The following is a 25,743-nucleotide window of genomic DNA, read 5'->3' on the forward strand; positions in this document are numbered from 1 at the left end:
GTGGACATGCACTGACCCCTCCATGACTTCTAAGTGGGAGAACTTATTAGTTTATTTGAAAGCGGTCTTTAATAAGACATCCATGTTATGATGGAAACAGCACTTTCCATGAGGTATACTCACATTTAACAGAATCTTTTTCTGTTAAAATATAACAGAAAATATCAGCCTTTTTTGGTACATTTCTACTCTCCACCCCAAAACTGAAAAAAGTTCACTCATGCAAGACCAGAAATTCTGTCATTATTTCTTATTATCCTTATTGACTATTCACAGAATTGCCCATCCCACTAATAAACAAACAAAACATCAAAAAAAGATTGGAGTATGTTTACACATGTGTAGCACAAGATCTACTACACTAGATCGGGTCAGAGATTAATGTTGTTGTCAATGTTAATAATGTTAATGTCAAGTGTAAAGAGTACAAAAGATCCCTGTGGTTATAAGACAACCATAAAACATAGATCTTATGTGTTAACACCACCAAATGCCATGAATGTGGAATAGGTGCATAGGAATGCATTGTTTTCATTAATCTTGGTGTAGATGCCTCCTCATAAACTCTAGTGCTAATACATACATTTGAATCATTTAAAAATAAAATTACATTATTTCATGTTATGCATTTTTGTATGATCTTGTCAGCTTTATGGCATCTTCACTTCACACAAAGAACACTTCTCATCAAAATTGCATCTTCAAGCACAATAGTGGATAAAGCATGAAGATTATTAATTAATTAATTTCTCACAACTTAAAATTCACCTGTAACTTAGCTACTCCGCAGTTTAGAATATGGACCGCCCTAAATCTAGTTCGAGAAGAGGACAACATACAATGCTTTTAATCCACGATTCGTGTAATCACAAGCTAAATCATCTAACGTTACTAAAGTCCTTGAAGAGTTTCATGGGTTTATGGTCATTTAGTCACTTTTTGTTTCATAGCTACTTCGCCAGTTTACAATCGGAACGATTCACTCTAAAACAAACCACATTCACTTCAACATGAATATAACGTTAGCGACATGAAGTAACTTAAGTTACACATTTCTACACTAACGTACTCTATAAGGTAAAACGCTCACAATATGAACAAGCCTGTTTAAATAAAACATTTGCATAACCATTATTACAGCGCAAAATGTGTAACCTTACCTTCTATCCACGTTATTCCACTCTTGCGTTTGGAAAAAAAGTTTATCCAACTTGGACGGCTTTTAAACAACGCCAATTCACACGCTGACCACAATGTCCACTCTGTGTGATTTACTCGGTTTACGGTAGAGAGGGAAAAATATTAAAAAAAAAAAAAAAAGAAAAAGAAAAAAAAGGAAACAATAATATTGATGATTGTCACATTCCGAATTATTTTTCAGCACAGTTCAGTCGCTTGGTTTGTAGTTAAAATGACCCATTAAAAAAGGTGCTTTGGAATTGACTGGCTCTTTTCACAGTCGGCATATCGCGCTCCAACAGTTTTTCAAAGTGAAAAGGTTTCGTGTAGAAATGATTCACTAGAAGGGAAACTAGCGATAGACATCGGCTCCAGAAAAGGCGACCCGGAAGTGGTTTCTAATTGGTCAGATACGATGACGCCAGAACCATACATAGTGATTCTCTTAGAATGGCTCTGGATTTGTTTCTTTCTTTCTTATTGCGTTTGTGAAATTTTACATGATGTACTTTGATCTAATTTCATTCCTGTAGTTCTATCTGTTCTAAAGAAATGAATGAGAGGTGTTCTAATTAAACACCTCTAAGTAAACTGTAAACTGAGGGATGTTTTATTTTTATTTCAGACCACTATTTTTCATGTTAGGCTATCATGGATTTGGATGACAGTATCCCCAAGAAAGTATGCTATTATTTTGGACTGCGCAAAATTATTACTGAGGTCTTGCAATTTTGACAACTTAAAAAAAAAAAATGTCTATAGCCTACTCTTTCACCCAGTTGTATTTTTTTGTCATCACTTCAAGAAACTCCCCTACATTATATCTGGCCCAGTTGTGGCCCAAATCTCACACAGATGTATGCCACATGGAAGGATGTGATGACTCAACCTGTGTGTGGCTGGCAATATCATACATATCCAGGCCTCATCTGGGCCAACTATGGCACACATGGCTCATTTCTGGCAGCTGCAATTAAGGTCACATGGGTCACATCTGCCACACACAGAAAACCACAACTCACACTAAGGCTGCGTTCCACTCCACTGTTAAGACACGCACTTGCAAACTTCCCAAAGCACTTCCCCTCGGGGGAATCCCTGCCGCCATTTTGAAATCCATTCCACTTCGGGAAGTGGATGAGGGACGTTTTTATGGACAGTCTCACTCCCTCGGTTTTGAAGAGTCTACTCAATATGTACACTTTAGCCAGCTCTATATACTACAACGCAACACTATTGTGACGTCATCGCATATCGCATTTCATTTACCCCACCACAAACATTCTATTATATATTAATTATGTTTTCAAATATTTAAAACAACCCAAATACCCCTATTATGCTGCAATAAACAGTTTCGTATGGGAAAACTCCATAGTGGATTCCAAGTGATCAAGGGCCAGTTCAGCCCATTGCAAATGTTCCGCCTGTGGGCACGGAACAAGACAGAGAACGAGACAGAGGGAAGTTAGCAAGTGAAGGGCATAATAAAAACAAACTGGTACATATATATGAAAACTGGCTTGATGCGTGTGAGCCAGATGAACTTTGCTGCTGCCAGAACTGAGCCATTTGTGCCCTAGTTGGACCAGATGAGGCCCGGATATGTATGCTATCTGAGTATTTCAGAATTCATGTATTGTCCCTTAGTGTAAAACTGTTGATTACCTGATGGGAAAAACTGTGGTGATGTAAAATGTTACACATTTTGTTTTTTTCAATACTTTGCTCTTTAAATTAAACTTCCAAATCCACCCTCATGTAACATACGACAACATTTTGTAATTGTGGTACTTCTTTTACAGTGTTTTACAACACTATTTTGCTACCAAATTATATTGTCTACTTATTTTAACATAGTGTGAATATTTTTAGTGAATAAATGTATTTATTTATTGATTTATTGTAAATGAATCATTTAACACTAAGCTGCTTATGGTGTAGACCTCAGACAAATTGTCATATGAATCTTTCTTGTGCACTGTATTGTATTTTGTCTTTATTTTTTATATTATTACAAAACTATTTAAAATGGTAATGGAAATAGAAAAACAAAGAACATTATTAGCATGTATTAGCATGTAACAACATTATCTATGTTGTTTTTTTGTTCCTGTTTCTCTTAGTTTGTATTTCCAGTGCTTATGTGCACCTATTTAGTTCCTCATTTATCACTATATTTCATTCCCTCTGTTCCCTATGTTCATTGTCAAGCCTTTGATTCACATGCAAAACTGTTACATTTGTTTTTTCTCCTGCTCCCAAGTTCCGAGTTTTATGACTTCCTTTGTTTTGGTTTGCTTATGTTTTCCTCTTTATTGCCTGCCAATTATATGTCAACTACAGTTTAACTCACTGTAACTGTAACTGTGATTGATATTTAGGCTATAGTAGGCTGCATACTGGAATGATTATGAAAGTAAAATATCAAACAAAATGTATATTTCTTTTTGTTACAGTTTATGTAACAATTGTAAGTAAATTAGTGTTTAATTAAAACACTGTTATCACTGTAAAGTTGCTTTGAAGGAGCTATAAAATGGACTTAAAAGGTAAGGCCTGGAGAAGTCCATGTTAGCACTAGGTGGCGGTAATGCGCCATGTCAGTTTGCGATCCGCTATTTAACAAAACAAGAAGAAGACGAGATAACTTCTTGTTTCTTTCCGGGATTTATATTGTCAGTGTGCTGTTACTGCAGTGATATGTTCTCCTAACGAACGACTAAAGTTATATATATATATATATATATATATATATATATATATATATATATATATATATATATATATATATATATATAAAAATGCTCCGGCCTTGAAAGCTCATACTCCTTACTAGCCGAAAGTGTTGAATGTGTTCAACTGTTAGTAAACACAAGTCGATGTCTAAAGTTCTTAAGGCTTAAACCATATTATCAGGGAAACTATACCAGACGTGTCAGTTGTATTTGCATTAATTTCCTCTATTGCAGTAAACCCGTGATAATGCAGGAATTTGATCAGGCTGTGACAATCGGAGCGACTGTTCCGACGGGATTCGAGCTCACTGCAGCGGAGGAGGTTCAGGAAAAGCTCGATGCCGCTGCTAGAGTCAGCAAAAACAGAGGAAGAATATATTTTGATATAACAACAGATAAACTTGCTAAGGTCAGTCGTCCTCTCGTTTTTTTCACATAACCTGTCATTTTGTTAAGACAACGATGCTCTGAGATCACAATGTGTGATTTGCATAGGCTGCTTAACATAGTGGCATGGCATCTTACGTGAGGAAGAGGAGCCATCGGCACATGTAGCTATATTTAGCGTCACTTCCGGTTTTCAGTAACATGTGCCACATACTAGTACAGCTGTGCCGCCTTTCGGTAGTGAATGAAGCTGTTTTTCAGCAAGCATGGGCAAAAAATGCTCAACTAAAACTATCCATTGTTTTTGAAAAGATTTTTAAAGATTTTCCTATATTTTTTTTCCTAAAGGGATTCAAAGAAAGGTCATGACTATATAACAACCAACTACTAAATAACACCATTACAAACTTGAATAATAAAGGGTTAGTTCACCCAAAATGTATTACTCACCCTCATGTCGTTCCAAACCCATCTTCAGAAAACAAATTAAGATATTTCTGATGAAATCCTTGCGTTTTCTGACCCCTCCATAGACAGCAAAGTAATTAACACTTTCAAGGTCCAGAAAGGTAGTAAGACATTGTTACTCCAGTGGTTCAACCTTAATTTAATGAAGCGTTGAGAATACTTTTTGTGCACAAAAATACATAATAAAACAACAACTTTATTCAAGAATGTCTTCTCGTCTGCGCCAGCCTCCAGATACTGAAATGAATACAGATACCTGCACCTTTTTGTGTTGTTTTTGGCTTTAAATTAAATATTAATATTCTTTATGGCTTTGTTTGCAAGGAAAAATAAGCTATTTTATTATATTGCATGATAATTCAATGTTTTCACTGTAGTTTTGCAGTTATCTTTTTATCTTTTGACATGCGTGCTAATAATATATGGGTTTCCCCCTCCTTCCACTGCCGTGGAATCTTTCTCTTTCAAGAAGCAAGTATAGAATTACTTCTCTCGGTTGATTACACCTTAAGAGGATGACCTTTTTCACTCGCTGCTACCCTTAAGACAAGCTCCGTTTTTTTTCCAATAGTACATGACGCTGTTCTGGCACTCTCCCTAGTCGGTCCAAGCCCAGGCCACAGATTTGCATCTCCTCTGTCGACAGGCCTGACCGCTTGGGATACACCAAACCGCCGCCTGTCGAAGAGGCCGTTGCGGGCCACCTGTGCCCAGCTGCATGTGGGTAGAAGTTGATGGTATTGCGACAAAGAAGACCACCCAGGGCAGTGGTTATAGTTTAGGCAGTCTGATGATCCTTCAGTGTCAATTGAGACTCAGGCTGATGGTCATGAGAAAGAGCAGCTGCTGGATTTATCCATAAGCACCCACGGCCTGTTTGGCAATGCTGTGGGTTCCTTTTCGAAGCAGTTCTTTGAGAGCCAGAAGCAGTCAAAAGTGTTGAGCCATATCCTGCTTTAATGGGCTACAGCCCCTCCAGTTCTCTCTTGATCCTCCTATGCGCAGCACTCTTTTAAGTATCAGGACAGATTGCCAGCTGCATCTTCCTCGGGTTTGAGGAAAGACCTGGAACTAGCTGTGCAAATTTAAGCACTAGTACCCGAAGAGGGAGAGGCCCTGTCTGGGTAAGTCCATGCCTGAAACCCAGCCACATTCCTGATTGGAGTGGTTTGAGGAGATAACCGTCACCCGACGTGAACCACAAGCCACCGAGCAAGAGTGAGCACCTTGCTGTATTGTACCCATCTGTTCTCTTGCACGTTGCAGGTGATGGGAACGTTTTAATGTTTTTTTTGACAATAAAGGTTGCAATAAAAAAATAAAAACAAATGTATCTCAACATCAGGGCAACTTTCCTCCTCGCTCTCACTTGCACATTATAAGCAGGTACCTGCTCCTGAGCGGTATCTTGCAGTACGTAAGCCCTGGGAGTTCTCTCACTCTTAGCACAAGTGTTCCCCTGGCACACACTGGTGGTCTAACTTGTGCAGAGGTTGTCTATATCACTCCTCTAATAGGTGGCGATGCCCTGTCGTTAGGTAGCGGTCCGCTCCAAACACATCACGGAGAGCTACAACCCCTCTCTCACAATGAAACGGCTCAATCGGTGTTGGAGTGGGTGGTGAACACGATCACAAGCGGTTATACACTTCAATTTGCACACAGACATTTTGTTAGTTTCTAGACCACTATAGGTGTGATTACCTGGGGCTGTCCATGCTAAAGAGTAGGCTTCATTCCTCACAAAGCATCGCATTCTTGGGTATGGAGTATGAACCTACATTTTCCATGATAGTGTGCCTGTCTCAGTGCATACAATCTTTACACAGCACTCTCGCCACATTCAAACTAGGTAGATTGGTTTCTCCAAAGTGCTTTCAGAGGTTGCTGTGACTGATGATCACGTCATGGAAAAATATTCCCCTTTTTGCAAAAATCACTTGAAATGTCAAATTCACTCCAAGATGTCAAAGCTTAGACTTTTGGTGGAGACAACAGCAAATCTGAGATGCATGCAGAACATCTAACCCTCTCATTCAGAACTTCTCATTCATATACAGTCTTTCCAATTGTTTATACTTTGTTTAAAAAAACAGTTCCCCCAAAATGAAAATTATCCCATGATTTACTCACCCTCGCCATCCTAGGGGTATATGACTTTCTTCTTTCAGCTGGACACAATCATAGTTTCAATAAATAACACCCTGGCTCTTCCCAGCTTTGCAATGTCATTAAATAGCTCCTGAGTTTATGAAGCTCCAAAAAGCACATCCATACATTTTAAAATATTTGAACTGACCCAGTGGGCTACCGGTAATACGTGTCTTCTGAAGCAAAGCGATGGGTTTTTGTAAGACAAGTACCTATATTTAAAACTTTATAAACTATAATCAAAGGCTTACAGCAATGTGGCTCTATGTGATCACGACGGAGTTGAGTTCGGCAGAAGGGTGACTTCTGTCCTGATGTAGGAACGTAGGTGTAGCATAAGCTGAGGTGAGACAGAAGATAGAGCAAAACAAAGCAACGGTCATGAGTTAGAAGTCTAAAATGACAAGTTGACTTTTAAAAGAGAAGAGGAGCTATGTCTTAAGTGTTTGGTGGTTTTTTTAGACTCTAGGTTAATTATGTTTCGAAATAAACGGCAAGCCTATCTAATCCATCTCATGGCTTGAAGACATTAATACACTTAGAATATGCAACTACGGAGAACTTGCTTCATTTTTCCTCGGATACATTGGTAAAAATAAAATCTTGCTTTGTCATGCCGTGATTTATCATGCCTGGTGTGAATAGCTCCATTGGGATCTGTTGTTTCGATTCAAAGGAGTCATGACCCCGTATATTTGTGTCACTTAATCATGCTCAGTGTGAAAGGCCCTTTACAGTATATTTTTTTATAATGGAATTAACTCTTATGTCAAAATACTTTTGATGCTTTTATGGTGCATTTACATCCTTTACTTCCTTTTTTAATTTTAAAAGCATCAGACCCTTTTTGTTGTAACTGCCTGGAAGTCAATGACCATCACAATTCTTTAAAAAGGTCTCCTTTTGTGTTTCATGAAAAAAAAGTTATATTGGTTTGAAACAACAGGATAGTAAGCACTATCTGTTTTGTCTAATAAATTGTCATGTGATTTTTCATTTCTTCATTTATTTATTTTTAAAGGTACATCACCTCAAGTCTCTAGACAATCTGTTTGTTGTGGTAAAAGAATATGACAACTACCAGTTCAAAGACACAAAGGTATGTGCTATATTTTACCTGTTGTAGTTAATGTCATTTGTTGAGTACCGAATGAGTTCCAAAGTTTATATAATAGCCTACCTTGCATACATGTGCAGGTGCTTTGTGGTTTCATTGATTTTTAAGTCATGTTATTTATGAAATCTTAGCATTCCAATTGAGAGAATGTGATCAATTCCTCTGTCACTAATAAAGACTATAATACATTTTATGATGATAGATCATGTGAAACATGGGGTTTACTAAATTCAGAAGCTTATAAAATAACTCACAAGTCACAACACAATATAACAAATTTGGAGGGGGTACATCTACTGTAATTGCAATAACTTGCTTCACATTCAAACTTCACTGGCATAGATTCAAAATAAATGTATTAGATCTACTGTATTACTCGTTCACGGGAGACTTGGAAATGCTTATTACCCCAATATTATAATTTGGTAACACTTTATTTTAGTGTCCTTGTTACATGTTATGTATAGTTCCTATGGAAAAAACTATGCATAATTACATGCATCTAACCCTAAACCAAACCCTAACTCTAATAAGTACATGTAGACTTAAATATACAAGGTCACCTTAAAGTAAAGTGTCGGAGGACGGGAAGGCATTTACTAATAAATGTTTTATTAACAGGAGGAAGTGCAGTTGGACTGGCAAGAGCTGGCCGCCAAGCTGCCTTGGACCAGTGCTTTAGAAGTCTGGAAGTTGAACAATTCTATAAGAAAGAAGAAAGGACGTCGGAAAAAAGCTAACCCCACAAAATCCGATCAGTCTGGCAATGTTAGCGCCAAATGTACTGATACTGTCCCGTCAGATCCTGAAGAGCTCTGGGTAGATCTTGAGGCTCTAGAGGTGAAGGAGAACCAAAAAGATGTTTCTTTTCAGCCAGAAAATGACTCGGAGGAAGAAAAACTCTCTGAAACCCAGGATCAGGAGTCAGGGGTAGTGCCTCTTAAGTTTCGAGTGACATGCAACAGAGCCGGAGACAAACACTGCTTCACCTCAAATGATGCGGCACGAGACTTTGGAGGAGCTGTGCAGGAGTTTTTTCAGTGGAAAGCAGATATGACTAAATTTGATGTTGAGGTATGGTTCAGAAAATCTGCAGCGAAATGTATAAATCTTTTTCTTTTGTTTTTTTTACCATATCAACATTTAAAAAAATAGTTTTGAGGAGAAAAGACATGGTGTACCTCATATTTTTTTAAAGTGCTTGCTTCGTGCAAAAAAAGAATGTGCTTACTGAATGCACCTTTTAATTAGTGTAAACTTGTTCTTTTATAGAAAAATTCAATGGGAACCAAGCCATTTCCAATGTGGTGTTAAAGTTGTAATAAAATAATAAATTGTGATTTAAAACAAATGTTATGTATGATTCTCTCTTTTTTACAGGTGCTGTTGAATATCCACAATAATGAAGTTGTTATTGGCATTGCTCTTACTGTGGAGAGTCTACATAGGAGAAACATCACTCACTTTGGCCCCACAACTCTACGGTCTACACTGGCTTATGGCATGCTTAGGTAAGCAGCATTCCTGTAAAGAATCCTTTTTAATCATTACGGTAAGATGGTCACGTACAATTATTTAGTCTCATGGTACAGTCTCAGTCTTACAGTTTACACTTAGCATGTTTAGTTTGATTAAAACAGACTTTGGTGCAATTGCTCTGTTAAGGGGGACGTACACGGTGCGAACGATTGAACATATGAAAACAAACAATTTTTTCTCTCGGGAGAAATCGAGTGTCCGAATTCACAGTGTACTACCTTTAGTGCAGTTCATTTGATTAAGTGTGAACTTTGCCATCTGAACCCTGATGTGTGCCAAACAACCGGACTGAGACCCCTGAAAAGCTGGGTCTTGGTTCGCTTCCAAATGAACTGGTGTGGTTTGACTGAAATATAAATGCAACACTGACCAAAAACATCTAAAGGAACCAAAAACGGGACATGATGTCACAAGATGCAAAAATGTTGCCTAAAACCCTAAAAAAAACCTGAATCCACAAGCATTCCATACCTTTTTTTTCACATGATAGGTGCTACGTTGCCCATTACAGTTCTGTACAGGAGTCAGAACCACCGTCTTCTTGCAGCAGATATTCGTTTGTATGCAACAGAGAAATTCCTGTCAGTGTTTTGACTCCTTTGCACATTTTAAAAGCTTTTCACAAGTTCTTGGCTGGTCAAAATACCATCATATGTAAACATATACAATGAGCACATTTAGCCCAGCACACACTGTTTTTTTATTGATTTTAAAAAATATTACAGTGTGAATGCTTAGCTGTCATGTTGTGGCTGAAGTTGAGGCAGGATATAGATGCAGCAGTCAACTTTAACAATATATTAAAATAACAAAGACTCAAGATAACAGAAAAATATAAAACGCAGGAGAGAAACAACCACTAACCAAAGACATACTAAAATACATAAGAATGAACAGGGAATATAATGTATATACACATTACACAGACTAAAAGAGTGAATTAACAAGGGGCAGATAGACACAATAGGTTGCTTTGGTAACTAACAGGCACAAACTCGGTCTCATGACCTTCATCAGGCATATACCTGAGACCGAAAATAAATGTTGCTAATAAATCACTGTACATTTTTCTGTAAGCATTGATATTGTGCAAAGCATTGATATTGTGCAAGATTTCCTTTTTTTGTTGTTGTTGTTGAGATTTTTGGATTTGTTTATCCTCTTTCCTACGCACCTATCCATTACCAACAGGTGTGCAATGGTAGTTGGGTGTTAATTATTAAAGTCAGCATGAAATGGAATTTGAAAGGAAATGTCCTTAATTCGTGTTTTTTTTTTTTTTTTTTTTTTACTTTTCAGACTTTGTAAGCCACAGGTATCAGATGTGATTGTAGATCCCATGTGTGGAACCGGAGCTATACCTTTAGAGGTTTGTTGTATGATTAAACTGCTAAATGAATTTGCAGTCTGTCTTCAGTTATTATATTTCTGTGTTGTTAGAGTGAATTGTTTTTAAAACAAATACTCTTTGTTTTGTCAGGGAGCCATGGAATGGCAGAATTCATTCTTTTTAGCTGGAGACAACAATGGCACTGCAGTCAGCAGATCAGTCAATAATATCAAGCACATTCTGAAGAGAACACATGATGGAGGAAGGTGAGGCTTTTGATAGTGTTATTAGAACAGTGTTGTTTTAGTATTATTTATATACTTTTGAATTATTTATTCAAAGTTTGAACTTTGAACTTTTATTTTTAGATTTTCAGTATTCGTATTCATTTGCTTTTGAGTTTTTATAATTTATTTTTGTTCTTCAACTTTTAGGTTGAGTAACTAATTTTAGTTGCCCAGACAAAATTACTAATTTTCCTAAATTAGTTAATTTATTCATTAAAAAAATAACGGATAAAAAAGGTGCAGTGTGTAATATTTATGACATTCTATTGGCAGAAATGCAATATATATATATAATATAAATAACTATGTTTTCAGTGGGGTATAAAGACCTTACATAATGAACCGTTATGTTTTATTACCGTAGAATGAGCCATTTCTATCTCCATACACCGAGGGTCCCCTTATAGTGAATTCGCCATTTTGCGCCGTCATGTTTCTACAATAGCCATAAACAGACAAACTGCTCTACAAAGCACTAGCTACCCTCTGTTGTCTCAGACGAAGACATCTTTGTCCTGTGTTGGCCACTGTAGCTTCTCTATGTGCTTCAAAAGGGAGCGGTGGGCGATCCACAACCTCGCTGCTAATGCCGCTAAAATGTTTACAGTGCACCTTTAACAAATTAAAGATATTAACAATGCACCAATTTTTTTTGATGAACAAAAAACTGGAATGTGTGAGTGAAAACCAGTGAACTGAAGTGCTTTGGTAGCAGGTTACCTCACACAAATTCATATGAGATTAATCAAATATATAAACATAAACACCTTTTTTGCAAGACGATATATGACTACAAAAATGACTCCCTGTTCAAATGTTCACTGTGTTCACTTCATGTTGTATTTGTAGCTCTTCAGGCTTGCCCTTAGACATAGTTCAGTGGGACTTGTGCAACCTACCCATGAGAAGCAGCTCAGTGGATATCATCATTACTGACATGCCTTTTGGAAAGAGGTACTGGCGCACATTGAATATTAGCTATAAGTTTAGAATTATACCAATGCATCATTGCAATGAATAATCATATTATAGTTATATATTATTATGCGTTTATGTATTTAAACTGTATTTGTTGTGTGTGTTTTACAGAATGGGTTCCAGAAAGAAGAACTGGGAATTATACCCTTTATGTCTTCGAGAAATGGCTCGAGTTTGTAAACCTGGTACAGGGAAAGCTGTGCTGCTGACTCAAGATAAAAAGTGTTTCTCAAAGGTGTGGCTACTTTGAGTTAATATAATTGTAGTTTATTAAAAAAGCATTTTGGAATGTAGTAATGAAAATGTCATGTGAAATGGAAGATTCCACAATAAAGTGAAATCAAAATATTTTTGGTTGTTTAAATAGAATTTTTATGAGTTATCAAAGCAACGTCCATTTCTCTGCGTAATGGCCTATCTTATCTGTCTTTTTCAGGCAATGTTGCAGATGGGGTCACTATGGCGGAAATCACATACTGTTTGGGTGAATGTGGGAGGATTGCATGCTGGCGTTTTTGTTCTCAAAAGGACGGCAGTAGTTTTTGGCACCACTCCGGGAGATGTAACGGAGCCTCATGCAGCAACAGAATCTCAAAAAGAGAATATGGAGAGCGCAAGTCTGTGAGAAGGCTAAAAAAAACCAATTCACAGATCTGTGTGTGTTCCTTGTGTGTGGAGTTAGCATGGTCCAAAAGTTTGCATTTTCTTTATTTCTTGATTAGCTGACCTGAGAAATTATCTTTGGCTGTCCTGATTCGAAGTTAATAAAATGTTCAAATGTTAATGTTCATTTCGAGGTTTGATTTATTTATTTATTTGTGAAAATTGCTAAATTGCTTTTGTGATTTGCTAATCCAAATCATTTGTTCACACTGCATTGAACCTTACATCTTTGTCTTTATTTTGTCAACTGCAAAGATTATACATTTCTATACTTGCATAATTTTTGTAACTAGTAAGAATGTGCAAGTCCAATATAAGTCCAAGGAACAGAAACATAAAGTTTTTACATCAAAGTAATACATTCCTATAAAAAAACAAAACAAAAATCACTTGGAAACTGTACAAAAAAAAGGTTATATTAATTAATTATCATGTAAGTTTAAGTGGAATGCACTTTTATTAACATTTGTAACAATAAAGTAAATGACACACAAAAGAGTGTGTCCCTAGCCTAGAAATCTAGACGCACCCTAGCGGCAGCAAATTTAATCTGCCCGCATCTGTCATGATGTGGGTCTGGCTTGTCAGGCTGGTGTGTCCCATTTTTAAGAATTTGAATTCAAGAATGAATTGTACTCAATGTAACTTTACACACATAAGCACATTTATTTACTTTATGCATTTTTGCACTGATACAGTCTAATAAATTCACCCCATAAAAAAGGTATAATTGCAAAAGCCCTGAAGAAAGAAATTACACTTTTTGTGTTATGCATTATTAATCTTTCTGTTTGAGAGCATAGTTCGTTGTAAGACTGCAGTCACAATCAAATTATTTTAAGAAATTGTCATGCCAAGTGTCTCATGCACTGATCTTGGAGGGGAAAATGGTATGACGCAATTTCTATACCGGCCTATCATGATCGGTCACTCATATGTGAAGGGCGGAGCTTTTATGAGCTGCTGCTACAGGGACACCAAGATGGAAATCCAGGGGCTTTCTGACACAAAAAACACCCAGTACCAACATGGCGTCCCGCTCCACACGACATTCTCTCGGCAGACAACAGCTTCAGGGATTCATGCGAAAACACGTCTGACTGAAAATGCTATCTCGGAACTCTCGGGGTCGCTGGGCATCGATAGTGACGACAACAACAACCGGGCCAGATCGTCTCCGCTTCGGGTTGCGGAAAATGGCAGCGGCTGCGCTCTGTCTCTTCAAAGCAGCCATCATAAGACATATGATGTACCGTCCGCCGTTTCAGAGCTCGGTGACGTGAATGCGTCTAGGCAAAGGGTGTTTAATGAATTAGAGCTGCTGCCTTCTGAGTTTGAGAGAGCCGATGAACATGAGGAAAACGATCTGCAAATGGCGCTTCCCCTTCTGGACACAGAAAGCTGTGATCAGAGGCACGCGAGCAGTACCTCTACAGGCAAGAGCCCAGAGGAGCTGTATGTGGTTTTTAATATAGTACATAAAGATGATGACAGCAGGGAACGACAAATGAACTTTCAATACAAAGCGGAAGAGAATGGATCATCATCATCCAAGTCAAAGACTCTCAGTTCCCCAGTAGATTCAGATGGAAACTTCAACAGAACCTCGTCTAGAACTGGACATTTGTCTAGCCACATTAGTTTAAATCCTAGATCTGAGAGAACAGACCAAAATGTTAGACACGAGTTCTGTCTTGTGGCAGAGAATAGAGACCCAATATTATCAGAAGACTATTCTGGGAGCAGTCAAACTCCAAAAGTCTCTACTGTAGAAATGCTCAGCAATCATTTAGTTGAACATTCAACCGAAGAATTGATGCAGTGTGTGACAAAAAATAATAGCACTGCATTTGTACCCGAGAACAGGGTTGCACCAGAGATGGCTGAATTGAATATCATGGATTATACAAATCAAGAGTCCAGCAGTAATGGGGACTGTGTTCCTGATGGGATGTCGATACCTGTGCATGAAACATTCTCTGGCACCATCATGATTAACAATCAGAGTATCATTGTGACCATTGAAAATGGAATATTGACCCTAGCCACACCGCCAGAGGGCTACGCTTACAAGGAGGATGGAATGATAAGCTTAAAAGAACATTTGGGAATGAAAGACAATGAAGACCTTGTGCTGCTCAACTACGACGGTGGAAGTAAGTCCATTGGGAAAATCAGCAATGTTACCTCAAGTGTGCAAGATGAGCCTAGAGCCAGATTCACCAGCAGTGACTCAGAATTAACTCTAGCTGATGACTGTTTGCTCTCAGAAATGGGTGTTACTCTGGACTCTTGCCCACCAATTAAGCAAGAGGAAGGAGTCATTTGTGCTATAGAAGATGGAAATGATGTTTGCCAAAATTCTAAAAGCAAATCAGTTGCTTGTGAAGAACTACAGCCAATAAACCTATTAACTGTATCAGGATTGACCAAGAAAGGTGCAGTAGTGAAGTATAGATGTCCCCAACCAGGCTGTTCCAGCACCTTTGATACCCGGCAAAATCTCAAAATTCACTTGGTTCTACACACAGAGGACCAACGTCCCTTCAAGTGTACAGTGGAGGGCTGCGATTGGTCCTTTACGACGTCATACAAACTTAAACGGCACTTGCAGTCTCACGATAAAGTGCGGCCGTATAAATGTGAATGGGAAAACTGTGGTCGGCGTTTCACCACAGTGTACAATCTAAAGGCTCATGTTAGAGCACATGATCAGGAAAATGCGTTTATCTGTGAAGTATGCAGTGAGAGGTTTCGCACCGCCACAAGACTTGCTAATCATCAAAGAACACATTTTGAACCTGAGAGACCACACAAGTGTGAATTCCCAGGTGAGTTGAATTGATATCTTAACTAATGCTACTGACAATAGGCAGAGACAATATTGCAGATGCTAATACCGATCTGATGATGGTGTTTCTATTCTTCTTCAGGATGTGAGAAGACCTTCATCACCTTCAGTGCTCTGTTCTCCCACAACAGAACCCACTTCAGAGAAATGGCTCAGTTCACATGCACCTATCCTGGCTGTGACAAGCGTTATGACAAGGCCTGTCGGCTCAAAATACACCTCCGCAGCCACACAGGTGAAAAAATGCACAGATACTTGGAATAAAGTCATTATCACTTAAATTTCCTAACAGTACTCTCTAATTTTTTCAAGGTGAAAGACCTTTTATTTGTGATTCTGATTCCTGTGGCTGGACCTTCACAAGCATGTCCAAATTACTGAGGCACAAACGGTTAGAATCCGATCCTCATACTCATACATGCACGTTTATATACATATAGTGTGTAATTGTGAATAATATTGTTACAAGAAATATATTTTAAGTTTGCACCGAAAACCGAATCTGAAAATAAATGAATCAAACTTATTTAATTACACTCCTATAATAAAATTCATCTCTTCCTGTGACTAGTAAAGAGGCGATTGAGTGTGCTTGTCATCGGAGAAGTGCTCATTAAATGTCAAAAAACATTTCTTCCTGAAACCGAAAATAGCTTTAATAAATTATAAATGTTTCATCATGGTATTTTAATAAATAGTAAATGGTCTTAGAAATAATCCAAAATAATTGACCCTTCGCTAAGCCACGCCCTCCTTAGTTACTGTTGCTATGCCTGTCAAGCTTTCGCGCCTGGCACGTCTATTACAGTATGGATGCGCCAGTGTCAGACATTTCCAAGGAGATAATTAGTCATTTGGCGAACAGGTGAAATATATGAGAGAGCAAGACAAAAGGGACTGCAGTATGCATTCGCTGGATATATCCACGACATACTATGCAACCAATTAGAGAATCATTTCATTCAAATTGAAGCTAAAGCCTATAGTTCTCAGCGCAATCAGCAGCTGCCTCATACATATCCATGCACAGCAGTGTAAGTAAAATTAGAATATAATTGTATAATTATAAATCAAACGTGTTTATTCTACAAGATTTATGAATAAGCGAAGACATTAGCCTGACAACTTTGCAATGATTCTCATGCCGGGCTACTGCTCACGTGTCGTGGGTCTTAACGAACACCTTGGACCAAAGATACTGACCTGTTAATTTTATAAACACAGCCACGACAATAATCCTTATTATGAAGGTCTTAGTTTGCAAATTATTTGTCTAAACAAACTACAATACAAAACTAATGAATAAAGCTACAAGACAGTCCTTTTTATAATCTATATAGTGCATCATATGTAATATTTTCCATAAATCAAACACCTCGTGTTTTTGTTGTTGTTGTTTTTTTCAGTTCATTGGAGCAAACGTAACAGTGTTTTTGTTAATCCTGTAGAGATTTAGTTGTGAATGGGACCTCACACACTTTGATTCACGCCTGTTATTTCTCACCTCGAGTTTTAGGTTTGGGGAAGGAAATTTTTTTTTAGTATACCAGGTATCAGATTTGCACAATCCCACACGCACAACGCTTCTGCATGTTTACCTCGCTCGAAAGCTTGACAGACCTTCCGCGCCTTGTTACAGTTGCTAAGCCAAGGTTGGCTTGTGGTGGTTTTTGGGCGTGGCTTAGTGAAGGGTCAATTCCTTTAAAATGCTAAAACGTATGTATACCCTTTAATGCACCATTGTCCACCACAATACAGGGTAGGTAACCTAACTGAATAGATCTGTCCACTCCAGTGGACTGCATGCCGGTTTAAGATCATAGTATTTCAAGTCAATTGAATTTTATAATTTTTAAATATGTATCGTTTAAAAGCAGCATCCACATTTTGTTGAAAGTCAGTCACAAGATTCACAGTGATTCATTAGATCTTCATCTTCAGGAAGCACGATGATGACAGACGTTTTGCATGTCCAGAGGAAGGCTGCGGGAAATCCTTTACACGGGCCGAGCACTTGAAGGGCCACAGTATCACACATCTGGGTACCAAGCCATTTGAATGCCCTGTTGAAGGTCAGCATCTTGTATGAACAAGAACTACTATATATATATATATATATATATATATATATATATATATATATATATATATAGGGCATTTTCAGAGAAGAGATGTCATAGATTTTTAGATTTAGAGACATTTAAATTTTGTTTTTATGGTGACTTGAACAGCTACAGGCCTTCCTTTGAGAAGTATCTCGAGCAATGTTCTATTTATGACGTTCCCCAAGTGGTTTACTGTTGGGGACATCTCATTGAGCCACGCCACATCCAGTGTAGACAACATCACTGATTATAATGGCTTATTGTCTTTTGTTGCGTCGCTTGCATCCGGTTTAGATAAGGTGTTAATCAGCAGAGATTGATTTTTGTATTGTACAGTGTTTTAGAGTCAAGGATGTTATGTTTTTAAGATTTTCTATCACTTTCTGTGAAATGTCTGTCAATTTTCTTTTAAAACTACTATTTCAGATTGAGTTCTGTAATTGTTATTATTTGAATGTGCAGGTTGTAATGCGAAGTTTTCAGCTCGAAGTAGTCTCTACATCCATTCTAAGAAGCATAAGCAGGATGGAGTCAGTCTGAGGAGTCGCTGTCCTGTCGCTGGTTGCACCAAACACTTCTCATCACGCAGCAGCCTCAAGACACACATGCTTAAACACCACAACCTCAGCCCAGGTACACAAACAAACACACACAACTTACAAAGGCTGATCGCCTTCTGTGGAAAGTGTCTCTCTAGTTCAAAATGCTTATGCTACTTCTGATGAGTGTAACTGATAGCGTAAGCCTTTGAACCTCAGAGGCACTTTCAACACTTTTTCCATAAATTAAATACGGAAGGCGATTGGCCGAAACTTTACTTTATAGAGTTTTAAATATGGATATTTTTCTTACACAAGTGCATCAGTTCGCTTCAGAAGACCTTTAATAACCCCCAGAGCCTTGTTATTTCATGGACAGATGCATTTTTTCATGGACTTCAAAAACAGTGCAACAATTAATGGCATTATAAAGCTTGGATTGGCCAGGACTTTCTTAAAATAATTCTGATTTTATTAATCTAAAAGAAAAGTGTCATATACACCTAGGATGACTTGAGCGTGAGTAAATCATGGGCTAATTTACATAGATGAACTATCCCTTTAAGCTTTGTATTAGTAGAAACCTGGTAGTATATACAAATTATCGTGCTTCCCCCTCCCCCTGAGATGAGAGATTTATATATTTTATGTCTGGAAAAGCCTCCGATGATGCAAATATCATCATTTTGCATCATTGGAGGATTTTTGGCCAGAAGCTAGAGACTACAGCCAGTAGTAGGAGCTAGTTTCGGATGCTTTCAACCCGCCCATAGGGGTGGGATCTCACTCACAGAATGTAAATGTGCACAGCCGCTGGGCATTCATAACGGAGCAGTGCGGAGCAAAGTGAGTGTTTTCAATTAATTCCTATGAAAGTTAAACTTCCATAAGCATGAACTAAAGGTTAATGGTCAGCTTGGTTGCCTGCATCATCCGGATCAGTTTCGGGCTTGAATTGATAAGGAAGGACCAACATTATCATCTGTCAATATTGCTTTGCTTTGGGAGCTGATGTCCAAATACGGTAAGAAGCATGACATTTTCGTCAGACGCTTAAGGTATTCGGGCCAATCACAATGCACTGGATCGCTGACCAATCAGAACACCACGCTTTGTAAAAATCAGCGCGTTACTGAAAGCAACATTAATGTATAGTATGTGTAAAATAATACCCAAATAACCCAAAACACGTTGCATTAAACCAAATACACAAAATGTTCTTTTTAGAATCATCATATAACCCCTTTAATGGAAGGTTAGGTCATGAATATTTGCCAAAAAGTCATGGAAATGCATTGGTGAAAATGTGTACAAACCTTGAAAAATAACCAATTTCTACTTGTTGGTAAACCTTAGGAATGTTTTAAATTATGTACATATCACTCTTGCTTTTGTTTTTTTGTTTTTTATGGTGATAATGTTCCGTTCTTTCTGCAGATGTGTTGAGTCAATTGGATGACACATCCACTCTAACGCCCAGCAGTGAGCTGACAAGTACTTCGCAGGCTGTTAGTGCCCCCTCAGGACCTCCAGGAGCAGAACTCAGCAGTTTGGACCTATCCTCTCTCTTCTCCAGCATTCCTACCTGTCCTGGGGCCACTGCTGTCTCTGTAGGGAGTGAAAGCAACTCTGGGGCTGGATCTTTCTCCATGGACATGCCTCTGGTTAACGCCGGAATCCTCACAATAGATCCAGCATCAGTCGGCTCGGCTCTTAATGGGCCAAAAACTGTGGATCCTCTCATTTTAGCAGCTGGGCAAGATATGGGCGTACATGTATTAGACACAGGATTGGGCGCTGGAGGAGGTGGAGGGGTATTGCCCCATGCCACATTGCATTTGGATGATGTGCAAACAGTCAACCCAGAGGAGCTAGGAACACTAACTGCTCTGGCTATTCAAAGTACTGCGTCTTCAGAACAACTCCACCCTCTGAATTCCTGCAATCCCTTGACTGTAGAATCCCCATCTACTCTCACTCCATCCCTCTCTTCATCGCTCACTCAGTCTCTCTCCTCACTGACATCAGCTCTTCCTCCAGCACTCAATTCATCTCTTGTTCCTTCTCTCTCCGCCCCTCTTTCCTCCTCCATGGCTCTAGCAACAACTCCTGTACCTGAGTTGCTTTGTCCTCAGGCCAAGGCTGACCTGGCAGGCAATGAGACTGCAGTGGGACCCTTGTTAAGTAGAGTGGACGTCATGGCTCAGCCAGATGGCAGTAAGGGAATGTGTCAGTTTGTGTTCCCCAGCCACAGTGGATCCTACAGTGGGCAGAAAATAACAGAATTGCCCTCGGTCACCCCCTGCCCTGTTATGGTTAGTTGGAAAGCATTTTAATCTTGAAATTTATGAAATTGTTAGTTGTAAAATAAACAACTATTTGGTTAAATGTTCCTTTTTCAGTCATTTTAAAACAAGTTAACCCAAAAGTTATTTTGTTCTGCCATTAGGAGAGCAGTGGATCAGCACGCACAGACTACAGGGCCATTCAGCTCGCCAAGAGGAGGAAACAGAAGGGCCCAGGCCCTTCCACGTGTGCTTCAGAAAATGGCCAAAGAAAGACCAAAGGAGCAAAGGTCACAAGCTCTGCTCTGTCGGCTAATTCAAGTGCTCATTTTGGAGAAGGAGCCGCTACAGGAAATGGTGAGCTACCCATCCGGGATCCGGTGACGAGCGCACAGTTTGTACAGATTCAGCTGCTGCAGGTGAGATGATGGGAAAGAATTTGAAAGCATTCTCGCTTCAGTTCAGTACACTGATTTGAGTGTATTTGTTTTAGGATGACCCTGCTGCTGATGGAGACTTGGCTTTCCAGTTGAGTTCACAGACCTCGTGTTCCCACTCTCAGCTCACTGTGGATCTGCCGGTCAACATCCTGCAGGTTCATACAACTTCTAAGCCTCATATTCATTGCATCGTTTTGTATCATCTATTTTTTTTTTTTATTGTTTAGTAGTTTAGTAGGTTTTTTTAATTTTATTTATTTATTTTTTAAAGAATGATTTTCAACATTATTTGCCTTTTAGGTAAGAGTTGATTGAACAGGAGGTGAAGTATGAGAAAGCCGTCCTAAATGTTAATTGCCGTTAAATGCCATTGTCGTTGACATTGCCATTAAAATAAATGTCAATGTCAACTTTCTGCTAAAATAAACCTCATGGAGGATAAAGATTGTTTATGTATTGCAATGGTTTCATCAATCTTTTTTAATTTTAATTTTGGTATATTGCATATTAAAATGCTGCATGGAATAACCAAATTTGGGCTCAATTGAATTCTAAAAAGAAAATTATCCAATAAGACGTACATAAACTACAATGGTAACAAGAGGTGGACAGTAACTAAGTACATTTACTTGAGTACTGTACTTAAGTACACTTTTTGAGTATCTGTACTTTACTTGAGTATAATTTTTTTTCTGGAAACGTATGACTTTAAAGGGCCCGTTCTTCGTGTGTTTTCGAAGCTTTGATTATGTTTACAGTGTGCAATATAACATGAGTTTATGTTTCGCGTGTAAAAAAACAGTATTTTTCACACAATTTACTTATCTGTACAGCGCTGTTTCCTCTGTCCTAAAACGGCCTGATGATTTCCTTGTTCTATGAAGTGCACGTAACGAGTTCTGATTGGGCCAGCGCTTCCCGTGTTGTGATTGGACAGCAGCTTAGTGCACTTTGCCCGGAAAGGTCCCGCCTCTTACCATAACGGGGAGATGCAAGCGCTGAATGCACGCTCTTCTCCACGTGAGAGAGCAACAAGACCACGCCCCCTATTTTACTTGTTCTTGTGGGCGGAGGGTTAGTCAACCTGCACTTCCTGCTGTAGTCCAAACCGGCCGTTCGCTGTAGGCTTTGAAAGAGAACTATGGAAGTAAAACTGTGCCACTGGATTTTGAATTCTAATTTTTAGCACTGAATTTTTTTACATCGAATTTTTAACACTGAATTTTATTTTGCATCTAAATCAGACTTTGAATTTTAAAAGCCATCGAATTTCTAGCACTGTTTTTTTTTTTTGCCTATGACATTTTTTCAATGTTTTAAAAAAATTCAGTGTAAAAAGAAATTCAACGTCTCAAAAGATTCAGTGTAAAATAATTCAACGTCTCAAAAAATTCAGTGTAAAAATATTCAGAGTCAACATCCGGGTAACCAAGGAGAAGCAATCGATCCCTGTATCAAATCATCCAACATCCAGCCAATCATTTACGCTCCATTGGTCATGTGATGCTGAAACAGGAAGGCGGGGAAGTTCACTTCAGGTGAGCTCCAGAGCTCAGCACCATGGCTCAGAACACACACGATGGCGCTTCGGTGAGTTTACTCATGACCAATGGAGCGTAAATGATTGGCTGGATGTTGGATGATTTGATAGAGGGATCGATTGCTTCTCCTTGGTTACCCGGATGTTGACTCTGAATATTTTTACACTGAATTTTTTGAGACGTTGAATTATTTTACACTGAACCTTTTGAGTCATTTTTTTTTTTTTACACTGAATCTTTTGAGACGTTGAATTTTTTTACACTGAATCTTTTGAGACGTTGCATTTTTTTACACTGAATTTTTTGAGACGTTGAAAAAATGTCATAGGCAAAAAAAACAGAGCTAGAAATTCGATGGCTTTTAAAATTCAAAGTCTGATTTAGATGCAAAATAAAATTCAGTGTTAAAAATTCGATGTAAAAAAATTCAGTGCTAAAAATTAGAATTCAAAATCCAGTGGCACAGTTTTACTTCCATAGAGAACTTCTGTTAAATAAAATATCTCGCTTCGCATTGAACTTTGAGCGTTATAATTTTACAGGTATTATTTATGCTCTAACAGCAACATTATACACTAACTAAAGTTTGAAAGATGGAATCACGAATAACGGGACCTTTAATTTCACTACATTTGAAAGACAAATATCATACTTTCTACTCAACTTCATTTCTATCAAGGTCTTCAAAGTCAAAAATCATTTTCTGTAGCAGCTTTTAAAGTCAATGGATGATTTTTCTTCTTTAAAATATGTTTGGGTTTTTGCAGAAAGCCTATACAGAATCATTTGTGTAGGGTCACATGAAGTTCAATGATTTCCCAGCGTTTTAAAACTGATTCATGGTTTATAGCAAAATGGGGGAAGACGGATATCAACAAAACTAATTTTGTTGAGTATTTACATCAACAAAGTTGATTATGTCTTAAGTGAACGTAAACAATTGGGAGAATATCAGATGTGTAGCAGTGTACATGATCTTTGCATTTGGCCTTAAAGTGACAGCAGCTTTGTAACTTGTATACAAGTATTCAAATTAGTTTAAGTTAGTCATACGTTATTATGCCAGATGGAGCATCACTGACTGGCTTAAACCATAATGGCATAGTTTGCATTCATACAACAATTATAATATAATGCGTTGACATAAAATTAATTGCGTTTGAAAACTACTTTTGTACTTTTAGTTAAATAAAAGTCTGTTTTTACACCTTTCACTTGTAACAGAGTAATATTTGAGTAGTACTAGTACTTTTACCCAAGTAATGAAGCTGATGTGATTCTGATGGAAACTTATTTATCGAATAAATTTCACAATGCGCATCAAAATCTGTTTTGGCCAAGTCATCTGACTTTCATGCGATAAGAAAAATCCACATCTCTGTAACCCTCCATTGGTGGTTCCATCCAGAGCTCCATGTAATTCTGGTATATGGTGCGTGTTGTAGTAGCTATCAGCTCTCACATGCCTCAGTCAGGTCAGGTTATTTTATGTAGTTTTGTGTACACTAATAGCTTGACACAGAATACACACATCTGTGAACTGTGGTTTTGCTGACGCCAAATGTCTTCCCAATAACTCTGCATTTGCCGCATGTGGCCAACTTATACGGTGCAATGCACTTTTCTGTCACAACTGGAGCGTAACAAGACTGCATTACTAGAATAACAGCGGAGGATCACATTGCACAGCATCTGAAAAGCCTTAGTCAAAGTCTGTAAAGTGGTTTGGTATAATTACCTGCCAGAACGGTCTGACATTACCGCTTTCCCAAACAGCAGGCATTCGCCTCCAAAAACATGATAACATGACTACATTTATGGCTTTTTGTCTGCATCATCTTAGGAGAAAGTAATTTATGTACGAAAGACCCACAGTGGCTTTTTCTACTGCAGCAACTTCCATTTATATATACCGTGGCACACAGGCGTTCCTGGGAGACTTGAAATTTAGCTCAGGAGCATTCTAATTTCACTTGTATTGTAACTACATTTCGATTGGAGTTAACCTGTGGCAAATTCAACTGAATGGGTATGATTTGGAAACACCTGGTCTAAATGCTGAAAATGCATATCAGAGCAAAAAACAAGTCATGAGTTCAAAGGAACGAAGTCAAATTTTCACAGCTTTATTTTTTTTGCTTTGTCATTATGGTGGATGGGGTGTAGATTGATGTGAAAAAGTAGTTAACATAAGAAATCAACATAAAATGTTGTTTTTATTTTAATCCGTTACGTAATTTTATGCCATTTTAAAATGATTCTGTTGTGTATTGCAATTTGGATATTTTGGACATATTAACTAATCTAAATATTCTGATTTCTAGGAACCCACAGTCATGGCTGAAGATGAAAATGGATCTGACAACTCCCAGTTCACAGGGAGCACCATCAACCTTCAAGATTTGGAGTGATTGTAAAAACAGGTGCTACTCTGGACCATATGACAGGCCGTCTCTCATTCTCAGATGATTTTGTACATTTTCTCAGTGCCTCCACTGGTTTTATCATTGTGTAATTTAATAAGCAAATCCTTTCATTCATGTTTAAGACAGGATGTCACAATTGTACCATTTTCCATACAGAAAGCTAATTTGACCAAAAATTAAGCACATTTAGTTTGTTTAATTTTGATCATGTGACTTGCTTTCTTCTTTAAATATTTAGTTTAGATCTGGTGACTCATGAGCACACATAGCAGTGAACATCATCATTGATCTGGTCTCTTGACCGGAATAAATACTATTGTCTATGAAATCTTTAACTGTTTGTCATTAATCTAAGATCTAATTTGACCTTAACTTATTTGTCTGGTTGACCATTATGGAAGTTGTTTCAATGCCTATTTTTGTATGGCTTTGTAAAGTTATACAGATACAGTTATGTTCCATGTTTGTAAAAAAACAAAACAAAAAAACAATGTTTGTTCTAATTTTTATAAAATTATGCAATTGAAATGTATTTATTAGCTTTGGTTTACTTCAAAACGAGTTAATAAAATTTTACATTTAAATCAATATTTTGACCGTATTTTTTGTCTGCAAACTTTGTCAAAGTTTCATATTATTTGTTCCCAACAGCTTGTCTTTTCATGATTCATACATTCATATTCATGTCCTTTCAAAAACAAGGAAAGATCTATAAACTT

At 37.9% G+C, this 25,743-nt stretch overlaps 3 protein-coding genes across 3 annotated transcripts in view; 2 read left to right on the forward strand and 1 right to left on the reverse strand.

Annotated features, from left to right (window-relative positions):
• plxnb1b (plexin b1b) overlaps positions 1-1,323 on the reverse strand; it is a 91,688-nt gene extending 90,365 nt beyond the window's left edge. The window contains exon 1 of the mRNA XM_067459402.1: positions 1,161-1,323. The gene's annotated coding sequence lies outside the window, so the exon portion shown is untranslated. The remainder of the gene's footprint in view (positions 1-1,160) is intronic.
• Positions 1,324-3,823: 2,500 nt separating this feature from the next.
• Positions 3,824-12,964, forward strand: thumpd3 (THUMP domain containing 3). The gene is made up of 11 exons (XM_067459404.1): positions 3,824-3,924; positions 3,980-4,043; positions 4,152-4,326; positions 7,945-8,022; positions 8,662-9,114; positions 9,421-9,551; positions 10,879-10,948; positions 11,060-11,175; positions 12,046-12,150; positions 12,286-12,409; positions 12,611-12,964. The coding sequence occupies exons 3-11, from the start codon at positions 4,165-4,167 to the stop codon at positions 12,797-12,799; spliced, it is 1,428 nt and encodes a 475-aa protein (XP_067315505.1). The 5' UTR covers positions 3,824-3,924; positions 3,980-4,043; positions 4,152-4,164; the 3' UTR covers positions 12,800-12,964.
• Positions 12,965-13,756: 792 nt separating this feature from the next.
• si:dkey-156n14.3 (zinc finger protein ZXDC) lies at positions 13,757-25,612 on the forward strand. The gene is made up of 9 exons (XM_067458175.1): positions 13,757-15,668; positions 15,771-15,923; positions 16,001-16,079; positions 17,630-17,760; positions 18,256-18,426; positions 19,770-20,647; positions 20,782-21,036; positions 21,111-21,212; positions 24,923-25,612. The coding sequence occupies exons 1-9, from the start codon at positions 13,757-13,759 to the stop codon at positions 25,007-25,009; spliced, it is 3,768 nt and encodes a 1,255-aa protein (XP_067314276.1). The 3' UTR covers positions 25,010-25,612.
• The last annotated feature ends 131 nt before the right edge of the window (positions 25,613-25,743 follow it).

Source organism: Pseudorasbora parva, chromosome 12 (genome assembly GCF_024679245.1).
Source record: "Pseudorasbora parva isolate DD20220531a chromosome 12, ASM2467924v1, whole genome shotgun sequence".
NCBI classification, from domain to species: domain Eukaryota; kingdom Metazoa; phylum Chordata; class Actinopteri; order Cypriniformes; family Gobionidae; genus Pseudorasbora; species Pseudorasbora parva.

What these genes read in the sequence shown, in the direction of transcription:
- thumpd3 (XM_067459404.1), top strand. Translation starts at nt 4,165, where the DNA reads ATGCAGGAATTTGATCAGGCTGTGACAATCGGAGCGACTGTTCCGACG. An exon ending in CAACAGATAAACTTGCTAAG is followed by an intron (nt 4,327 to 7,944) that starts GTCAGTCGTCCT and finishes TTATTTTTAAAG; the next exon opens with GTACATCACCTCAAGTCTCT. An exon ending in AGAACACATGATGGAGGAAG is followed by an intron (nt 11,176 to 12,045) that starts GTGAGGCTTTTG and finishes TTGTATTTGTAG; the next exon opens with CTCTTCAGGCTTGCCCTTAG.
- si:dkey-156n14.3 (XM_067458175.1), top strand. Translation starts at nt 13,757, where the DNA reads ATGATCGGTCACTCATATGTGAAGGGCGGAGCTTTTATGAGCTGCTGC. An exon ending in ACACAAGTGTGAATTCCCAG is followed by an intron (nt 15,669 to 15,770) that starts GTGAGTTGAATT and finishes ATTCTTCTTCAG; the next exon opens with GATGTGAGAAGACCTTCATC. An exon ending in ATTTGAATGCCCTGTTGAAG is followed by an intron (nt 17,761 to 18,255) that starts GTCAGCATCTTG and finishes TTGAATGTGCAG; the next exon opens with GTTGTAATGCGAAGTTTTCA.